The 17,993-nt window shown below is 43.2% G+C and overlaps 2 protein-coding genes across 12 annotated transcripts in view; both read left to right on the top strand.

Moving 5' to 3' along the window:
• Nucleotides 1-17,993, top strand: part of NRG1 (neuregulin 1) — a 456,687-nt gene that overhangs the window by 344,084 nt on the left and 94,610 nt on the right. For 3 of the 11 annotated variants that reach the window (XM_088157365.1, XM_088157364.1, XM_088157363.1), the window contains exons 1-2: nucleotides 11,173-11,303; nucleotides 11,733-12,426. The exons of 6 other annotated variants lie outside the window; for them this stretch is intronic. In XM_088157365.1, coding sequence (XP_088013491.1) covers nucleotides 11,796-12,426 — 631 coding nt within the window. In that variant the 5' untranslated portion in view covers nucleotides 11,173-11,303; nucleotides 11,733-11,795. Of the gene's footprint in view, nucleotides 1-11,172; nucleotides 11,304-11,664; nucleotides 12,427-17,993 lie in introns of those variants that run through there. 2 more of the 11 variants (XM_088157361.1, XM_088157362.1) reach the window with 2 other exon arrangements.
• Nucleotides 11,184-11,349, top strand: LOC148219802 (uncharacterized). Its single transcript, XM_088157371.1, has one exon. The coding sequence runs from the start codon at nucleotides 11,184-11,186 to the stop codon at nucleotides 11,343-11,345; it is 162 nt and encodes a 53-aa protein (XP_088013497.1). The 3' UTR covers nucleotides 11,346-11,349.

The following is a 17,993-nucleotide window of genomic DNA, read 5'->3' as shown; positions in this document are numbered from 1 at the left end:
TGCAGTGGTTTTTACCCTAATCTCCATTATGCCCAACTGTTCCCATTGTGGGAAGACTAAAGATTTGGCAAGAAGCCACTAGGGAGGTTCTGGCAGATAGCAGGGTGAAGTGAGGGACTGCAACCCAAATGGTAGGTGTCATGACAAATCCTTTGCAGCCCTTGTTCAGTAACATGCAAGTGATCTGGCATAACAAAGCTTTAACGTTGCATATGTGCCAAATTTCATGCTAGCTAGCCCTTTGGTTCTGAATGCAGGCCAGGGTCCTCCCTTCTGACCTATTGGGAAAGGAGTCTACTTGAGTTTTTTTGGCAAATCGCTGAAATCTGTGAGGTACATCAGCAGTCTATGGGAGAAGCTTCTGACTCTTCAGCTTTAGGACAGCTCCTTGCTGCTTCTTATGATTTTTACATCTTAGGCACTTTATCAAAAGCAGTTACAAATTTTGTACAAAGAAAGGAACCCCTTGACGAGGGGAAAAAAGAAATTGTGAACTCAGGTTGAAACTGCACAAAGGCATCCTGTTGGGAAAGCAGATCTGAATTAGTTTGTGACTTTAATCCGTGTATCTAATCTGTAACTTCATTACTTGTTCAAGTCATGCAGTATGTTTCTGCTATTCTAAGCCTTCATTTCAGGAGTTCTGGTTCTGTGTCCATATTCTGTGCAGCATAATATGTTGTACAGAGCAAAAGAAAATGAAATCTCAAAGGCATTTCTTCAACATTAATGTACAGATGCCACTTCGACAGATACATGTATGTAATCATAGGTCACTGTTTGGTGTGCCAGGAAATTAACATTTCTGTCCTGACCTGTCTGATATTCCTTGAAATCACAGGACATGCATGCATACTTTTTCCAGCTCCCTGTGATCACTGTTGTTTTGGTAGGAAAAAGGCATGGTAAAGGTCTTTACTTGGGGTGCTTCATCTCATGGGGTACTATCTGTACCTGTTTCCTCTCTGCCCAGCCTCTGAAAACTTCCAGCTTGTGTAATTGCTTTTGAACATAATCACATTCGTGGATCAAAGAAAATGCACAACCTTATTGTCACAAGTTAATTGTTCCTGGGATAATTCTTACAGATTGTCCATTGTTGTCCATCTCAATGGTAGATTCAGATGCATCATTCCTTCCAGCTTCTGTGCTTTTCCAAATAGCTGGTATTATTTAGCCTCTTCAGCTGGTACTCTTGGAAACTCTCTCATTATCTAATGCATGGGCAAGCTGACTGTTGCCAGTAGCTACAACTTTCCTCTACACTGGTAAGCAGTAAACCTGAACTTTCTGTCTGCTGCAGCCACATTAATAATGCATAATGTTTCCTGTAATTACATACATGCACAGAGATTACTTTTTTTTGTTAGAGGAGGAAAGAAGATGGAGGTGGGGGGTGGTAGGTGGTGGAAACAGATACAAGTAATTACTAATGCTGAGAAGACCCCAGCTGCATAGGTTTTTAATTAGCCCATGCCTAACCATAACAGTCACTGTTGGGATAATACTAGCACTTCTTAAGCAGGCTAGTTTAGAAAGCGAAGTGTATTGTCTGCTCACACCTGCACTGTGTAGTGTTACTAGCACATATTCAGCAATGTAGGCCAAAACATTATCATTTTTTTCAGTTCACTTGCTTAAATTTTAGTCATATTGTACTCTTCAAGGCAGTCTCAGGGAGCAAACTATGCAGCTGCACAGGGCTGGTTTCTTGATGAAACCATGAACTGATGTCTGATGAAGAAAAGGAATGCAATATACCAGACTTCACGTATCTTCCAAGTGTTAGTAACAAGGCCTCCAGAGAATAATTTCGCATTGATCAGTGAAGCAGGACCATGATCTCTACTCTTCAGAGCAAAAGGAGTTCAAAATTCAAGACCTCCTGCCTTTTCCTTCCTTAACTGAGCTGAAGGCTCCGGGAATAAGTAGAAATGTTTTGCCCATGAATGAGTATCAGCCTGGTCCATTCTTGGGAGCTTGGTCTCTGCCCTGTGGAGTGGATGCCTTTAGAATGGAATCTATTTTGGTCACATCCTAGTGTTCTCCTCTAGCATGTGCAAAGTTGTTAAAATGTCATTCCTTTGTTGGAAACCCTGAAAGAAGGACAAAGGATTTAGTTTGAAATTAGAAACACTGAGAGGTTTTTCTGCCCCTTGGCAGCTTTTAATTTGATTGGAGTTAAGCAACAATTAAGCAATATGCAGAGTTTAAGCAAGAGCAAAGCATCTCTCAAGTGAAAGCATGTATTAGATGCTCACTATTTTCACAGCTAAGTAAGCTGAAATCTTGCTTGCACTGGCAAGATATTTGACCCCATCTTTGCAGAAGCAAATTTCTGAAGGAATGGGGGAGTTTTATAAGGTCTGGCTTCAAACTGTGGCCCTGATCAGAAAGGGATTTAGCAACATCATTTATATGTACATACAGGCCACACAAAGTGCCTTTTGCTTCTTCTTACAGCCCTGTGGACTCCCCTTCTCCACTTTGGAGCCAGCATTTCCACCATAGGCATAGCATATTTACAGTGGTGTATCTGAGGACAGCTCTATTTTATTTGACTTTCTCTCTGGATGCTAATTTGGATGAGCTTGGCTGGGAACACAAAATACAGGGTGACCTCTCTGGATCACCTTTTCAAATAATCTTTCAGGGTAAAAGCATTTCCTTAGACACCCTCAAGAAGAAGGAAAAAGACAGGCTGTCCTCTCCTTTCTGTTTTTGTAGTCTCACTGCTACTCTGCAACCTCTGCAGTGAAACACAGGCACACGTAATGTACCCCCAGTGGACATGACCTGCAGTGTGAATGCAGGAAATGCTGCAGGAATAATGAATCCTTCAAATGAAATTACAGTTATAAACTCATTCTGATACATGTGTATACATGTATCAGCTCTATCACTGTCTCTGATGCTTCATTTCTAAGTTGTTCAATGTCTTGCAGAAGGGGATGTTTCCAAAGCTGCATTACAGGACTTGTATCATCCAGTAGTCCATATTGCCCAGTGCTGTTGTATGTCCATGTGTTAAACATGAACAAGTTTTAATAAATCTGCTTTATCCTGGTGTAAGGATCTGCTCAGTGCCTGGAGCAGCACTGAGTCTGCTCTGTAGCTTTGAACTGCATCAGGCAAATGAACTTTAAGGTCTCAGAGTTTGCTCTTTGCCATTTTCCTCTCTTGCTCTTGACAAGACTCAGCTCAATGCTCAAACATTGAAGTCCTGAGTGTGAGAAAAGTTAACTACCTTAAATCAATTGATATCTGGAAGATGAGTGGATGTATGCTTTTCATACAGAGCACAGAAAAGAGCCTGGGTGCAGAAGTGATAAAAATGTGACACATTAGGTTTTGCATTTAAAATATAACTATGTAATGAAAGCATATTTGATTAGACTACTCAAAACTCATTACTAAACATAAAATCTCCTTTGTCATACTTATTTGAATTCTTAATTTGCTGGAAACTGACAGTTTTCCAGCCAATGCCAAAAGAGTGATTCATGCCTTCTATGGCCTTCTGAAAGCACTAAGAAAGAATATTAAGCATTAAATATTAAATGGTACTAGGTACTGAGATTCTGAAGCATGATGAGAGCTGTTGCTTTTGTTATTGCTGAATTTTTACACTTAAAAATATCATGTTGTTTATCTGTTTCAAACAGTGGACATCTCAATTCTGCTAACTTGTACATAATCAGGCAACATATAGACATGACCAGAACTGAACCTAACAAGTGTAATTGAATTAATATCGCAATTTAGGATAAGGTGGATTAATTTCATTGTTTACAGATATTTGTAGAAATGCTGTTGAGGTGAAATCATAATATTTTCTGCAAGTAGAATTCTGAAATTTGCAGATTCTCTAAGTATAACTGTACTGTAAGATGTACTTTAAAAGTCCAAGCCACAAATATGTTAATGTCCTATCATTAATACATGTTTATTTAATGATAAAGAAATTCCTCCATGTAGTAGGCTTGGCTCCAGGCCTTTGACTTCTTTCGCTTTGCTTTTCTAGTAGCAAAAATATTGAATACACATAAAGAGTTACTCTATGAAAACTCCATGTGTGGTCAGAATTTTAAAAAGTGAAGTATGGTGCCTTAAGATTTAAACAGCAGCTGTTGAGAATATGTGCAGGTACAAAAATAATTCTATTTATAGGAAAAAAAACCCAAAAAACAAAAGGTGCAGGAAGTAGAGTCAAGATTTTTTCAGAGTGATGTGTATCCCTTCTACAAGCCTCTGCCTAAATTAAGCCCAGATTCAGGAAGGGGTTTGGGTTATGGTTTTGCTATGCAAAGTCTTTAGTGAGAAGACAAGATCAAGGGACTTCAGGTCTCTGGAGCATGGTCCATTTCTCTTTCTTCCAGCCTAGATACATACATGTATATATGTAGAGAGAGAGAGAGATATTTACTGGACCATTATGAGAATTAGTGCTGAACAGTGTTACTGCATTTGTGCAAGTGACAGAAGGAGCAGAAAAAAAAGGAGAGAAAAGGAAAAGAACAATATTGCTGCCCAAACTGTTTATCACAAAACCACTGCACTGTGCTCCAAAAATGCTTCTTGATTCCTGAATTAGGCTCTGATTCAAAAGGGCACTTAAATATATGATGTGGCTCATTTCTAATCAGGAAGGCATTTCACCACTTATTTAACTCCATGCATGGTTAAGTATTTTATTAACTGGGTGTCAATGAGGGAGGGATAATCCCTTGTTCAATGATTTCAGGACCTTGACTCAAATTATCATTGTCCAGTGACTCTGCCAACAGTCAGAGCACTGTGAATACAAAGGCTGACAGCACAAAATCCTGCCTAACTAAGCCTCTTCGAAGTAGCAGAATTGCCACTGTCCAATGAATACCCATGAGGAATTTTTTCTATCTGAATAAAATGGTTCAAAAGCAGGAGTGCAGATGTGTTTGAGCACTAAGGTAGGTAGGAGTGAATGAGCAAGCCTGAGGCCTGTGACTGTGCTGCTGCTCCAGCTCCTTGCCACAGTGTGAAAATAAATGATAACAACAGCCCCAGCAGATTTGCTGGAGACTCCGGTAACAGAGTGAAATGGATGTCAGACCTGGGGAAAAAAACAACCCCAAAACAAACAAATTTTTAAAACATCTGAATTGCACATGCTTCTGCCCTCAGGCAGAAGAGCCTAGCAGAGTGCATTACTTGTCTTTGCACGTCTCAAATGTTCCTTTACCACATGGTCGAGATAATTGTCATTAGCCTGAATAGTGGTGGGGGCCATCCCAGTGATGTGACTTAGCAGAGACTGGGAAAATGAGTCAGTGCCATTGATGAAAAACCCTAACATTCATAGTTTGATGTCCTATTTCTGTGTCTTGTGTAGTGCCACTAGCTCAGCTTTAGAATAGGATGAAAGAAACTCAGTGTCTTACATTTCACTTGAAGATGAAAAGACTCAGAACACCTTTTTGGTTTCCCTGAAATAACAGCCCATTTTATGACAGTTTTCAGTTTCAATTACTGGCTGAAGCTATTTAAAGTATATACAGCCGTTGTAGTTGTGTTGGTTTTTTTTCAAATCATTGTACACAGCTATTGGACTTACAGCTATTGGACTTACAGAGTGTAAATGCTTGGTATAAATGTGTACATGTGATGCCAATACAGAAAATACTGCTACAGAGGCAACATGAGCTCTCCCAAATGTTTTCAGAATCATTGCTGTTTGTATACTGTTCTTCAGACATTTCCAAGAAACGTACTAGTGTGAGGACCTGCTTCAGACACACCAGCATGCAGTATAGTTGGTTTGGCTTGAGGATACAAAGAAGGTTAGAATACCTTCTTCATGTTCCCATCTTCTGTGTTGTCTAAGGGGTAGGGGGTCTTCCCACAGCAACCCTTAATACCAACCAAATTAAGCACACTAGTGATTCTGCTGACATTGACATATTTAGCCTCATGTCTGTGCCTGAATATGTGCTTATTTTTATTGTTCATCTTTTCTTGCCTTTTCTTAGAGGCTTGCTGTTTCATGTCCTCTCTCATATATGGCTGCAAATGGGCAGAGGGTTTAAAACAAATAAAGGGGGAAAGGTGATGGAAATGGGCAGAAGCATAAAAGCAGCACTATCATCTAGGTTATTTTTGCTTTACATCAGGTGAAAAATAGGATGCCTGTGTGCAAGTGACAGCTTGTCCCATTTTGACATTTGGAGTTCCAGTGACAGGACCAGTATAGAAGCAAAATGAAGTTTTCTCCTTGTGCCATTTGAGCTGAAAGATGAGGTTCCTAGTAAAGGCTTTTGGAAGGACTCAAAGAATGTTGGCATCAGTCCAAGGGAGATGGATTATGGCAGGGAAATTGGTGAAACACTGAAAGGATGAATAAATGAATCATTTTGTGCTACGCATGACAACCCACTCTTCCCACACCATGACTGCTGGCAGTGATGTCGCTCATTGGGCCTGATCACTTGCTTTGGGTCACTCCTCCATCTTTATATAGTGCACTTATTTAATTTGAAGAAAGTGCAATCAATAAAAAGCGATCCTTTTATCTACCTCATCAATCTCTTCTTAATGAACATGCACTTTTTTCCTTCTTAGGTTCTTGGTTACAGTGCTTTTAATTTCTCAATGTATGGTATAAAAAGGGATGCAGTCAAACACATGATGGAGCAATTGGTGCTGCATGTTGCTAGCTGCTTCTTACTGAAGAATGGGCATGTTCTTAAAGGAAAGCAGTTGTCTGGGGGAGGTGGTGCAGCTCACTTGTCCTGCATTGATGTATGGTCCTCTGAGTATTCTTTCTTAAGCTGTCCTCCAGCAGAGCCATGAATAACCACTTGTGAAGAGGTATTTTAATTTCCTAATGTCCCAGCAGTTGCAAGACAGTAGATAATTCTTAAGGAATCTTTTGGTCGACTATTGAGACTTTATTTAAAGGAGATAGATATCTGAAGTCCAGTGGCTTCCATGAGAATGACTCACCAAGCATACTTTCCAGAACTTTCAGCAGGTTTGGGTCTTATTATGGTACGACGGACGGGTCAGCTGAGTTAAATGGTACTTGTGCTCTAGTTTGCAGGATGAAGTCAGTCATAATCACACATCTATTCACATCTTTGTGGCTGGCCAGAGAAAATAGTCCTCTGCAGTTTGGTAATATGAAGTCCACCTCCTTTTAACACCCATAAAACTGGTGCTTTGTGATATTTCCTTAAGCCTTTCTGGAGTGAAACTTTGCAAAAAAAACCCCCACTTGATTCTTTGCAAAAACACTCAATGAAATAAAATTAGTTTTCTGAGGCCTTTGGTTTTAACCTGTTATTTGGCAGGATTCCAAATCTCAGTCATAGATTAGCTTCATTACTGTAGACTCAAACTGTGTTTTCCTCTAAGCCAAAGAGACCCAAGCAGTGTGGGAATCAGGAATAAATCTCTGCACACTAAACTAACCTTATTGCAAGCAGGCAAGTAATTTCCTTCCTTATCCTGCTGTATATACCACCAATGGGCTGCCCCAGTAAAACTTTGTTATCTTCAAGGTCGTGCTTCCACTTGATTTCTTCCAGGGCCTCCCTTCCAATAAGCCAGTTGCTGACTCTTCCTGGCCACTCATCTCCTTCAGCCGGGGGCAGAATCCATGTTTAAGCACAGCATGCCACTGCTAGTGTGTCGCTACAGAAATGTAAAAAGCTCAAGCCTGCAACTGCAGGATGGAGCAATCTGCATTGCTTTGGGGACAAGGGGAGCAGAAAGGACCCCTGAAGTCAGCGAAATGTACCTTCAGTTTATACTTTTATCTTCAGACACAAAGTGAGAGATCATCATCAATCAGCTTTTACTGCAGCATCGAGAGCTGACTCCGAAAGTAATGTGCTCCCGTAGCCACCTCGACGCTGTAGCGAGCACGAGGTTTCATTTTGGTCCAAAAGGTGCCGGGAGGAACCGGCCCCTGAGGTACAGGACTGCAGCATGGCAGGCAGGCTGTGTTCTGGCACTGGCTTTGGCCACCTGTGGAGCGGGGCCAGAGAAGCTGGCTGGCCGATGATTCAGCATCTCCTTTCGCCCTTCTTGGCGGGGAACAGGAGGAGCCGCCAGGCACCCCGGAGTTGGGGGCAGCGTGCCGGGTGCCGCCCCGCTCTCCCCGCCGCAGGCCCCGTCGCCCTTGCGGAGACGGGGGGCTGAAGCAACTCTGCAGCCTTCCCTGCGGACGGGAAGGAGGGGGAGGAGGTCTGGGCAGAGCCGGCTGCGTGATGCTGAGGCAGGCGGGCTGCGCGCCAGGGCTGGAGGTGCGGCGGGGGAAGGGACCCGCAGCGGAGGAGGGCACTGCAGCCTGGCCGGGAGCCAGGGACCACGGGCACGCTGCGGCCGCGGAGCCGGCGGGGGGTGTGGGGTGTGCCTGCCTGCCTGCCTGCCTGCCTGCCTGCCTGCCTGCCTGCCTGCCTGCCGGGAGGAGCTGCTGCGGGCGGGCTGGGCCTGCCGGTGCAGAAGAAAAAAGCAGGGAGAGATGCTGTCCAGCCTCAGTTTCGCCAGCCGGGCTGGGGCGGGAGCCGTTTGGAAGAGCCCGCTCCCCGTCCGTGCGAACCGGCGTCCCCTGCGGTAGCAGGGTCAGAAAGGGGGCGATGCCCTCGCATGCAGAGGAGTCCCTGAATGCGTTCCCCGTGCAGCTAGCACGGCATACCTCTGTCCGGCTGTCCAGCTTTTTGCGTGTTCGGTTTAACTTCGTGGCAGCCCTTATAAGGAAGGTGTAAGATCTCCACTTTCGTTTCCGTTCAGCTCAGCACTAGGAAGATGTGAGCGGAGCAGGAACATGTTTTAAAGGACAGCAGATAAGTGTAGATAGGATGGAGGGTCGCAAAGATTACTGGAGATTAAATACAGGCAGTTTGCCAGAAAGACGCGTGCAGGAAAGATATGGACAGGACTGTGGGTTAAACACGGGCTCAGAGAAATGTCAACAGGGAAAATTTTCTTACTGGAAGTAGGAAGGTTGAGAAATTAGACATGGATAAAGAAGGAAAGTAATTTTTAAAAATTCTGCCAAGCACTCAGATGCTGTAGTATCTCATCTGTGCAATGAATAGAATATTCCCAGCCGGTTCTCAACTTGTGCTCCGCTTTGAAGAGTGATGCTGTAGTTTCACACCTGAGGAAGAACTTGGGTGTGTGAAAGTACGTCTGGTTTTCCCTGATTTATCAGTTAATCAAATAAAAGGCACATCTTTTCACTAGAAACCGTGCTGATTTGTAGCCACAGACCACCACACCTGTCACGGCAGGTTACACTTTATACAGAGGTTGTGTTGTTACTGCTGTTTCAAATAGGTTTTGAGATACTCGAGAGAGGCTGCACTGATGCAGGATATTACCAGCAAAAGAGAACATGTGCATTGTAATAAGAGAAACCAGGTATGTAAATATGCAGTGCAAGCTGTTTGTTCTGTCTGAGCTTGCTGATCACATCATTAACCTAAGGACCAGACACTTCAGTGGGTAATATAGGCTAGATTTTAAGATGATTTCTCTTTTTACATTCTTTCTGAGAGTGTTATCACTGGCTGTGCTTTAAGGTAAATGCTCCAAGCACTTGATTGTAGTAGCATTGTGATTACTTCAGCTGGCTACTACTGCCTCACAGGAAGCTTTGTGATCAGACATCCATCAATTAGTCCTTGACATGACAGTCTGTAAAAACGATTCATTGAGATTTTGAGAAATCTTTTTCATGCAAATGTTACTAATGTTCCCATGGAAGGGGGGTGAGATGGGAGTGGAGTTGGAGGCAGAGAGAGAACATGGATAGAGCCAGATGTCTCTTTTGACACTACAAAAAATACATAACTACAAAGGAATATACCTTTCATGTGCCTAAATAAGACAACAACAAAAATTAGTTCAGAGCAATTTGTTTTCTTACGCATCCTGCAGCCATTTTTACTAAGGAGAAAGGGGGATTCTCACCAGAAAAACTTCAATGCCAGTGTTTTCATTAAGTTCAAGGAACTGGAAATTGTGTTATAAGCCCCTTGCCTTTCATACATGTCTTTATTGTTACAAAGGTGCACTTTTCTCTGAGAAACAAAAAAAGACTAGGAATAGATCTGATTCTAGTCTTACTTTCATTATTAACCAGACTATTGATTTACCCCTGTATTATACTGCGCAGGTGGAAATGGTAGTGCTACGTATTAGTAAAGGTGAGAAATGACAGCCAAATTTAAAACAAAGTGTAAGCGTTTAATTAATAATAATAATGATGATAAATAATAAAATTGTTTATTTTTTTATTTTTATCTTTTTAGTCTAAGTTGAGTGAGAATATATTCTAGCAACATATGAGCTCTAGAAAAGTGCATTCAGGAACTGACTTTAGTGTTAAGTCTGGGATTTTTTGGGTTTGGAAAGGAGGTCGTAAAATGGAATTTTTTAAAAAGCAAACACCTTTGCAATAACTTGAATGAAAATTTATCAGAGGTGGGAATGGCTTGGGGTTTTTTATTTCGTCTTCTTGATCTAAGATACATTCCAGCCCTATTCCTAGGAAATAAAACTTATTCAGGAGCTTGGAAAGAAAAGCTGTCTCTAGGTGTCAGGCAGGGAGAAACTGCTTCTGGAAAGAGGTCTTCCCCTCGGGAGAGATCGAATATCAGACTAAGCGAGCCCAGTGCAACCCAAAGAGCTCCCACCGACACCCGGTCCTTGCCGGAGGACTTTGCCTTCGATGGCCGCCGCCGCCTCTGGCCGTGCTTTGCCTGGAGAGAGGGAATGGGTGGGTGCGCAACTCTTGTCCGCTCCCTCCCTTTGATTTGATGGCCTTTATTTCTCCTAATTGGATAAAATAGGAAGTCACTGACAGTCCTGCGTTGCTGGGTGTACTGATTTCACTCAGAGCAGCCCTGCAGAGTGCGGGGGGTGGGGTAGGGGAGGAAGGAGCGAGTCTGTACATCAGGGAAACAGGCTGCGAGGGGGCTGGGGGAGCGGGGCGGGGGGGGGGAACGGAGGAAAGTGAATGAGCGCTCAAGGAGGACAAAGAGGGAGGGGAGATAAAGGGAGTTACCATCGTCTTGGCATCGCTGTTGCTTTCAAACCTCTCTGTAATGATATTGTTTGCAGTGATGCTCAGACAGCGAGCACCTGCTGCTCTGTAATGATTCAGCCTCTTTCAGCCGCCGCTGTAACACGACAGGATGCTGCTGCTACTGTCACTTCTGCCGTTGCCGCTGTTGTTAGAGATTTTGCTTTTGCTCCTTCTACCGCATGACAATTGTTTTCCTCGTCTAAGCAGATACCAGCCTCAGATGCTCAAGGTGAGAGTCTTGCCTTTCGCTCTGGGCTACTGGTTTACTTAATCCGGTCAGTTTGTTCAGTGTTCGTGATTTTCTTTATCTCATCACCCTCCTTCCCCCTGTTTTGTTTTGTTGTGCTTGCTTTTGGGGGAATGTTTCTTCCTCTTGCAGAAGAGCTGGAATTGCTTGAAAGGCATTTAAGGAATTATAAAAGTGGCTAGCAAACAGGAGCTCAGTAATTGCAAAGCTATTCTCACTTCAGAGGAGCAGAGACAGTGACAAGAGGGCTTGGGGGCACAGGAAACGGGGGGATCTGATTTTTCCTGTGCATTACTCCTCTCCCGGTTTGGATGATGTTGCTGAGCTCCGACCTTTTATTGACTCCCACTCTGTGATTTTTGCAGAGCACTGTGACTATTACTACCGTCTCTTTTTGTCTGTGTCTCACAGTAATGGACTGTGATAGAGTTAAGGCCTTTCGGAAGTGAGCTGTTTGAGAGCTGATGCTTAAACATGTCTGAAGTAGCTGCCGACACTTTCCCCAGCCCCTCAGCTCAGCTGAGCCCTGATGCTGCATCCCTCAACGGGCTCCCGGATGAGGAGAGCATGCCGGGGACCCAAAGAGAGGACAGGAGGGTCCAGGGGATAGCAGGCCTTGCTGCAACCTGCTGTGCGTGCCTGGAGGCAGAGCGACTGAAGGGCTGCCTCAACTCTGAAAAGATCTGCATCGCCCCTATCTTGGCTTGCCTGCTTAGCCTTTGCCTTTGCATTGCTGGCCTCAAGTGGGTCTTTGTGGACAAGATTTTTGAGTATGACTCTCCTACCCACCTTGACCCTGGGAGGATAGGACAAGACCCAAAGAGTGCTGTGGATCCTACAGCTCTGTCTGCCTGGGTGCCTTCGGAGGTGTATGCCTCACCCTTCCTCGTACCTAGCCCCAAGAGCAAGGTTGAAGTGACTGTGCGCAGTGACAGCTCACTTGTACCCTCCAAACCGTTCCTCCAGCCTTCTCTGTATAACCGCATCCTAGATGTTGGGTTTTTGTCCTCTGCCGCACCTTCATTGTCACCACCCGTCCTGGAGCCTACCACAGCATCTCAGGCACAAGCAACAGAAACCAATCTCCAAACTACTCCAAAACTTTGTAAGTAAAAGCTATGTGTTTCTTTGGTTTTTTCCCTTTCACAGAAAAAAAAAAAAAAAAAAAAAAAGAAAAACGAAAAAAAAAAGCCACCTAAGTGTTCTGAGATTTTTACAAGGAGGGCATGTAATTGACTTGCAAAGCTTAAGCATGATAAGACAGGTATAGCGTGGGTTGCCCTCTGAGAACAGCACCTAGAGTCCTCAGAACTTAGTTCTGAGGTACACAGGACTTGATCTGGGTCTGGGATGTCTGTAAAGTGCTACAACCACCTTTTTCTCTGCATCCACACGTAAGGAAGTATGGAATTTGCTTCAAGGGTTTATCTGATAGCTATTCCACATGGTGTATTTTCCTTATAAATTGGCTTTGTTTCCCGTGCTGGATCTTCCATGTATGTTCTTTGCCTTGCCTGCAGAGCACTTCTGGTACATCCTTCCTGAAGTCTGTGGCTAGCAAATATCCGTATCCTCATGAAACTCTCAGAACAGTGAGAAAAAGTGACAGCAGATTTGAAGCAGTTAGAAACTGGGAACTATTAATTTAGCTTCTAGCTTATGATCTTTCCCTTTCTCTTAAGAGCAAAGCATACATTTCTCTGTGTCTTTCCCCATGTCTAGGAGCTGCTTCTTGTTTAACTTGTTTCCCATATATTGCCTTACTGCATTTTGTGGGGCATTTAAGGAAAGCATTGTTGCCGACGTAGTAAGAGTCAATTTTCAATTAGTCCTTGTTCATCGTAAAAACAAAGAAAAAAAGGTATCTGTATTATTTTCACAGTCGTAATCATAAAGCATCAAAGTACTGCATTGCTGCAGTGTCATTTCTTTGGCATTCATGATTTTAACCCATCAAATTCAAAGCAAGCCAGCAATTCCTGAGCTGGGTAAAGCTGTGTAACTCTAGTAGAATAGAAGGCAGCACATTCTTCTGCAGAAGAGAGCTCAGGGCTGAGGTTTCCTGTGGAAAGCTGCAGTGACCACAGTGAAAAATTGTATTCCTCACAAATTTCCTTGCAGAACCCCATGTCATTTATTCTCCCTCATGCCTTCCCTATAATGCCACAGGTTGGCCACATTGAAGATGGTACATACTGGACCTCACCCTGGAGCTCTGAAGTCACCAGAAACTTCACTTCTAAGTTTAGCCCCTCTGGGACTGGACTTAGTGTAGATATGTGGCGTTTGGATTACATCTAACATTTTAGGCCAACCACCTTGTCAGTGAAAATGAGCAAAACTACAGTGATTTCAGAGGAGATCCTTTCAGCTGAGGGTCAAGCTTGAACAGCGGTTCCAGAAACAGTGAAAGAAAGTTCTGAGTATTCCTGTAGAAACCCTGCTGCCTTTTGCTTAGATAATGGGAGACAACCATCCTTCAGATTAAAAGTAATTTGTCAGATGGAAACAGTCTAATAGAGAAATACTGCTGTACCATTAAATGACAGGGGGCTTTGTCTGTGGTGAATTACTATCTTTGCAATTAAATAGAATACTAAGTGAGCTTTCTTTTAAATATTGCTGATGCGTAAAATCTTTTTTGTAGTGCAAATATTCTGACATTAAATATATGACTCTTTAACACATTTCGCTACATAAAGTGACCAGAGACCACTATTCAGTCATAATTGCCTCAAGAATCCCTCTTGAACTTCCACATAGGTGGCAAACCTTTATCAATAACATGGTAACTTCATCTCTGAAGTAAAGGAAGGAGCAGAGGGGCACAGAAAAGATTCTTAGGTGCTGTCACTGACAAAAAGCCATTATCTGCATTAAGATCTGCTCACATCTGTGAAATAAATGGTGGTCCAGAAGTTAGGTGATTGGGTTGAGAGGGGGCTTTTTGATTTTGATTTTGGGGTTTTATGTGTGTAGGAGTTGTTGGGGTTTTGGTTTTTTTGTTTAATTTTGCCTTATTTTTTAAAGATAAATGCGTTTTAAGGCACTGTGGACTTACATAGCTACAGACTGAAAGGAGAGGGAGAACTGGTAGCAGATCAAGTCTGTTTTTCTCTGGGGGCGAATGTTGCATAGAGAGAATTTATTCTAACTGTGGTACATAATTCTGACTACGGCAGGCGTCTCTGATTCTCTGCAAAGAAAAATAAGAAAATCTAGCTGGAAAAGTATACTGCAGAAGGTCTGCCTAAGAATTCCAAGAGGCATGGAAAGAACTTTTTTGGACAGCTCTTAAAGCACTGTCTTGGGGTTTTTGAAACAGCTGCATTTCAAACACATCATTGTGTTTTATGTAGAGCAAGATTTGTTGGAGAGGTTGACAGATTGCATCAGTGCTAACTTTTTTTTTTAATGCCTTTGACAGCTATAAAATTCTCAGTGACATGGCTTGAAAAGTAGCATCTGCAAATTGGATTGTCCCTTCTTTTGCCTTTCAGTGTCCTTTTTTTCTTTTCAGGCAGAGTGAGGTAACATGTTCCCAGAAAGTCCTTTATGTACTGAAAATTTTTTTTCCAGTGCAGAAAAAAATGCACATTTCATGCTCTGTGCTTGATGTACTGTTTCTGAACCTATCCCTTCCACGAGTTTCCTTTTCTCTTCACCTCTCTTTTCTGTCTTACTCAGCATATTCCCCTTAAAGCTGTATCCCTCAAGGTCATAGTCTACAGAGGACTAATTGATTCTTCTTTCTCCTGGAGCCTGGAAGAGAAGCAGAAGAGAGACAATCCTGATAATTGTGTCTGACCGGTCTTGCTCGTTTTGTTATTCTTAGCCCTTTATCAATAAAGAAATATTTCTTCCTGTTAGCTTACTTTTTGTATTTTAATATAGCTTTTCCTTTGCAGAAAGAGGAAGGAAAGGTGAATGTTTTAAAGCATTCCCATATTTAGGGAGCTTGTCAATCTTAGCATAATTACACCAGAGAAGGTATTATTACAAGCAGGATGTAATAATACACCCTAACCTACAATCTCTCCCTCTGAGAAGACATGCAGATTGTAACAATGCTAACTCAGTTCAGGAGCTAAATTTCACTATTTCTAATACTATCATCTTTAGATGCAATTCCACCCTTTATCTAGGCTGGTTAGAGATTCAGCTCTGTAGTACTGCAAAAAACAGAGTTTCTGTAATAATAGCTTTTATATGTCTGCAAACCAACAATTCCCCTCTTTAAAGATCTTCCTACAGCCTCCTCTTTCCATTTAAGAGGATTTCCCCACAAAACTCGCAGAAGGCCCGTGTGGAGCTCGCCTTCCCTTGGTGACAGCTCTGCCAAAGCAGCGCAGCGCTCCCAGCGCAGCTTTGGTGCTGCCCCAGCCCAGACACACCGCACAGGCAGGCCTTGGCTCCGGGACCACAACTCTTATGGCTTCATGAAGTGCCTCAGGGCGGGAGACAGACCACAGCATGGTTCTTCTGGAGTGGGTCTCCCCTCAGAGCGGAGCTAAAGGCCCAGCAGAGAGCAGGGTGCAGAGGACGCCCATGCCCGGTGGCACATCCACACAGGCCCTGCATCTGTTTCACTTGTGGCTTCCCTGGCCAGCTCTGGTACCGTGTGCCGATGGGCCAGCTGTGCACATGCCATGCTGGTGGCCAGTGGATGATCAACAGGCATATTCATCTCCCCACGGCACTGGGCCTGTGCATGTCCCTTGGGAGGCAGGCAGGATTCCTTCCTGTCCCACTTGTGCCTCTGGCCTAGAGAATGTGGCAAAGTGGAAAAAGGGTTCTGCATTAGTGTCAGCCACCTCCGACTGGGACAACTCTCTCTCGTGTTTCTGATTTCTGCTTCCACTTCAGGTGTGCTGGGCCAGTGTTAGCAAAGGATGATGCTTTCTCATCCTCAGTGGAAAAAGGTTAAAAGCTTGCTCCTGAGGCCTGATAGTGGCTGGAAAATAGTCTCAGCTCCCCTCTTAATTTGACAAGCTCCACTCCAAGATTAACAAGCTCCCTAATTATGGCAATATTATGCTTTAAAGCATTCACATTTCCTTTCTCTTTCAGCAAGGGAAAAAATAATACTACAATACAAAAGGTAAGCTAAATGGAAAGAAATATTTCTGTATTGATAAAGGCTTAGTATAATGAAAAGGAGTAAGACCAGTCTTGAGGCACAATGGCTACATTTCTTGTGTCTTTTTAGAACTAGACATGGGGAAAATTGAATAAAAATTGTACGATACCTTGTATCATACCATACATATTCCTTACAGTTTTTTCCCCGCCTCTTTAACTTCCACTCATTCTTTCTCAGCTCTGCATTTGATGTAGTTTCTCCTATTCACAGTGATTTGGGAAGGTCTGTACTTTAGCTTGATGGCAGCCTAGAGGGAGCCTCTCCATCCACTTAAAGATGCTGCAGCCCTCAAACTTCAATTTAAAGACAGAGGGTTTGTTCATAGCATCTTCATGCGATGTTTGTTCTTATTCTTGAAAGAATATGCTCTGTATTTCAAATCCCCATCACAATACCATAGAGTTGAGTCCGTGCTGGCAACCTCTGAGCGTGTCAAGGTCAGGGATGTCTCAGAGAGCTGCAGGGAACTGTACTCAGGGAAGAGAAGATAATACAGCACAGGCTCTGCTTCAGCCTTTTCTGTGTTCACTGTTGCTCTGCAGGGCAGTGCCATGGGAGAGATTGTTTTTCCCACAAAACTTGAAGATGCAGGAAGAAAGCAACTTAAAGCACATGCTGTTCCATTTCTGACACAGTACTGGATTTGAATAGCCTCAGATACCTGACTTGAGTGCTTGTATTAGGAAGCTGGTTAGCCTTCAGCTGCATATCCAGCATAAAGGGAGAGACTTCCCCCAGGCTATTCCCAGAGTGACTCTAACAGGAGTCACTCTTTCCCCATAAGTCTACAGGGAGACTACCCTTCTACCCTTACAATTCACCTTCTAAATATCTACTACACAATATGAGGACTAGTTTTGAAAGGCATGACTTTTCTTTTATGTGTTCTGTGAATTAACATCTTGTCACAGGGAAGTTACAATTAATCATGGTTAAGATGCCAGACAAGTTTTGAGCCTAACTCAGGGGCGTATTAAAGGGATGCTGATCTCAATGGGCCCAGGAGACACAACTGGGCCTCCATTAACAAGCAGCAATAAAGCAAGTGCCACTGCACTGAGCCAGCCAGTCTGTATTGCTCTGCTGTTCCAAAGGTCATGATGGCTCCTAGAGGTATATATTTGTGACAGGAGCACTCATGGGGACTGATGGGGTGAGATGCATAAGATGCAGCAGTTTTTAGGGAGTTCAGTTCCATTAAGCCTTCTTAAGCAATAACTGAGACTTCTCCCCAGTCCGGTTAGTTCACACTGTCTTTAAAATGTCCTCAGCAAGCACAGTTTGCTCAGAAAAATTTATTGTTTTGTTTCTTTCGGTATCTCTTCCACCCCCATTCTTAGCTCTCATTGATTGCATAGAAACGGTTCTTCTATTTAACATGCAGCAAACTGTTCAGATTGGTCCTCTGTTTCTTTCTCTTGGACAAGCACCTCAATTTCATGGCTTTCAAATTTTCCTCAGAGGTGTGGTTTTCCTTTCATGCACCATTCATCATGCACAGAGCATGGTGGAGAAAAAGCAGTATTTCC

The sequence above is a fragment of the Sturnus vulgaris genome, chromosome Z, assembly GCF_052056855.1.
Source record: "Sturnus vulgaris isolate bStuVul1 chromosome Z, bStuVul1.hap1, whole genome shotgun sequence".
NCBI classification, from domain to species: domain Eukaryota; kingdom Metazoa; phylum Chordata; class Aves; order Passeriformes; family Sturnidae; genus Sturnus; species Sturnus vulgaris.
The sequence above is the reverse complement of the archived record's forward strand: the minus strand, read 5'-3'. Positions and strand labels throughout refer to the sequence as shown.

Coding starts and splice junctions, on each gene's coding strand:
- LOC148219802 (XM_088157371.1), top strand. CDS start 11,184: ATGCTGCTGCTACTGTCACTTCTGCCGTTGCCGCTGTTGTTAGAGATT.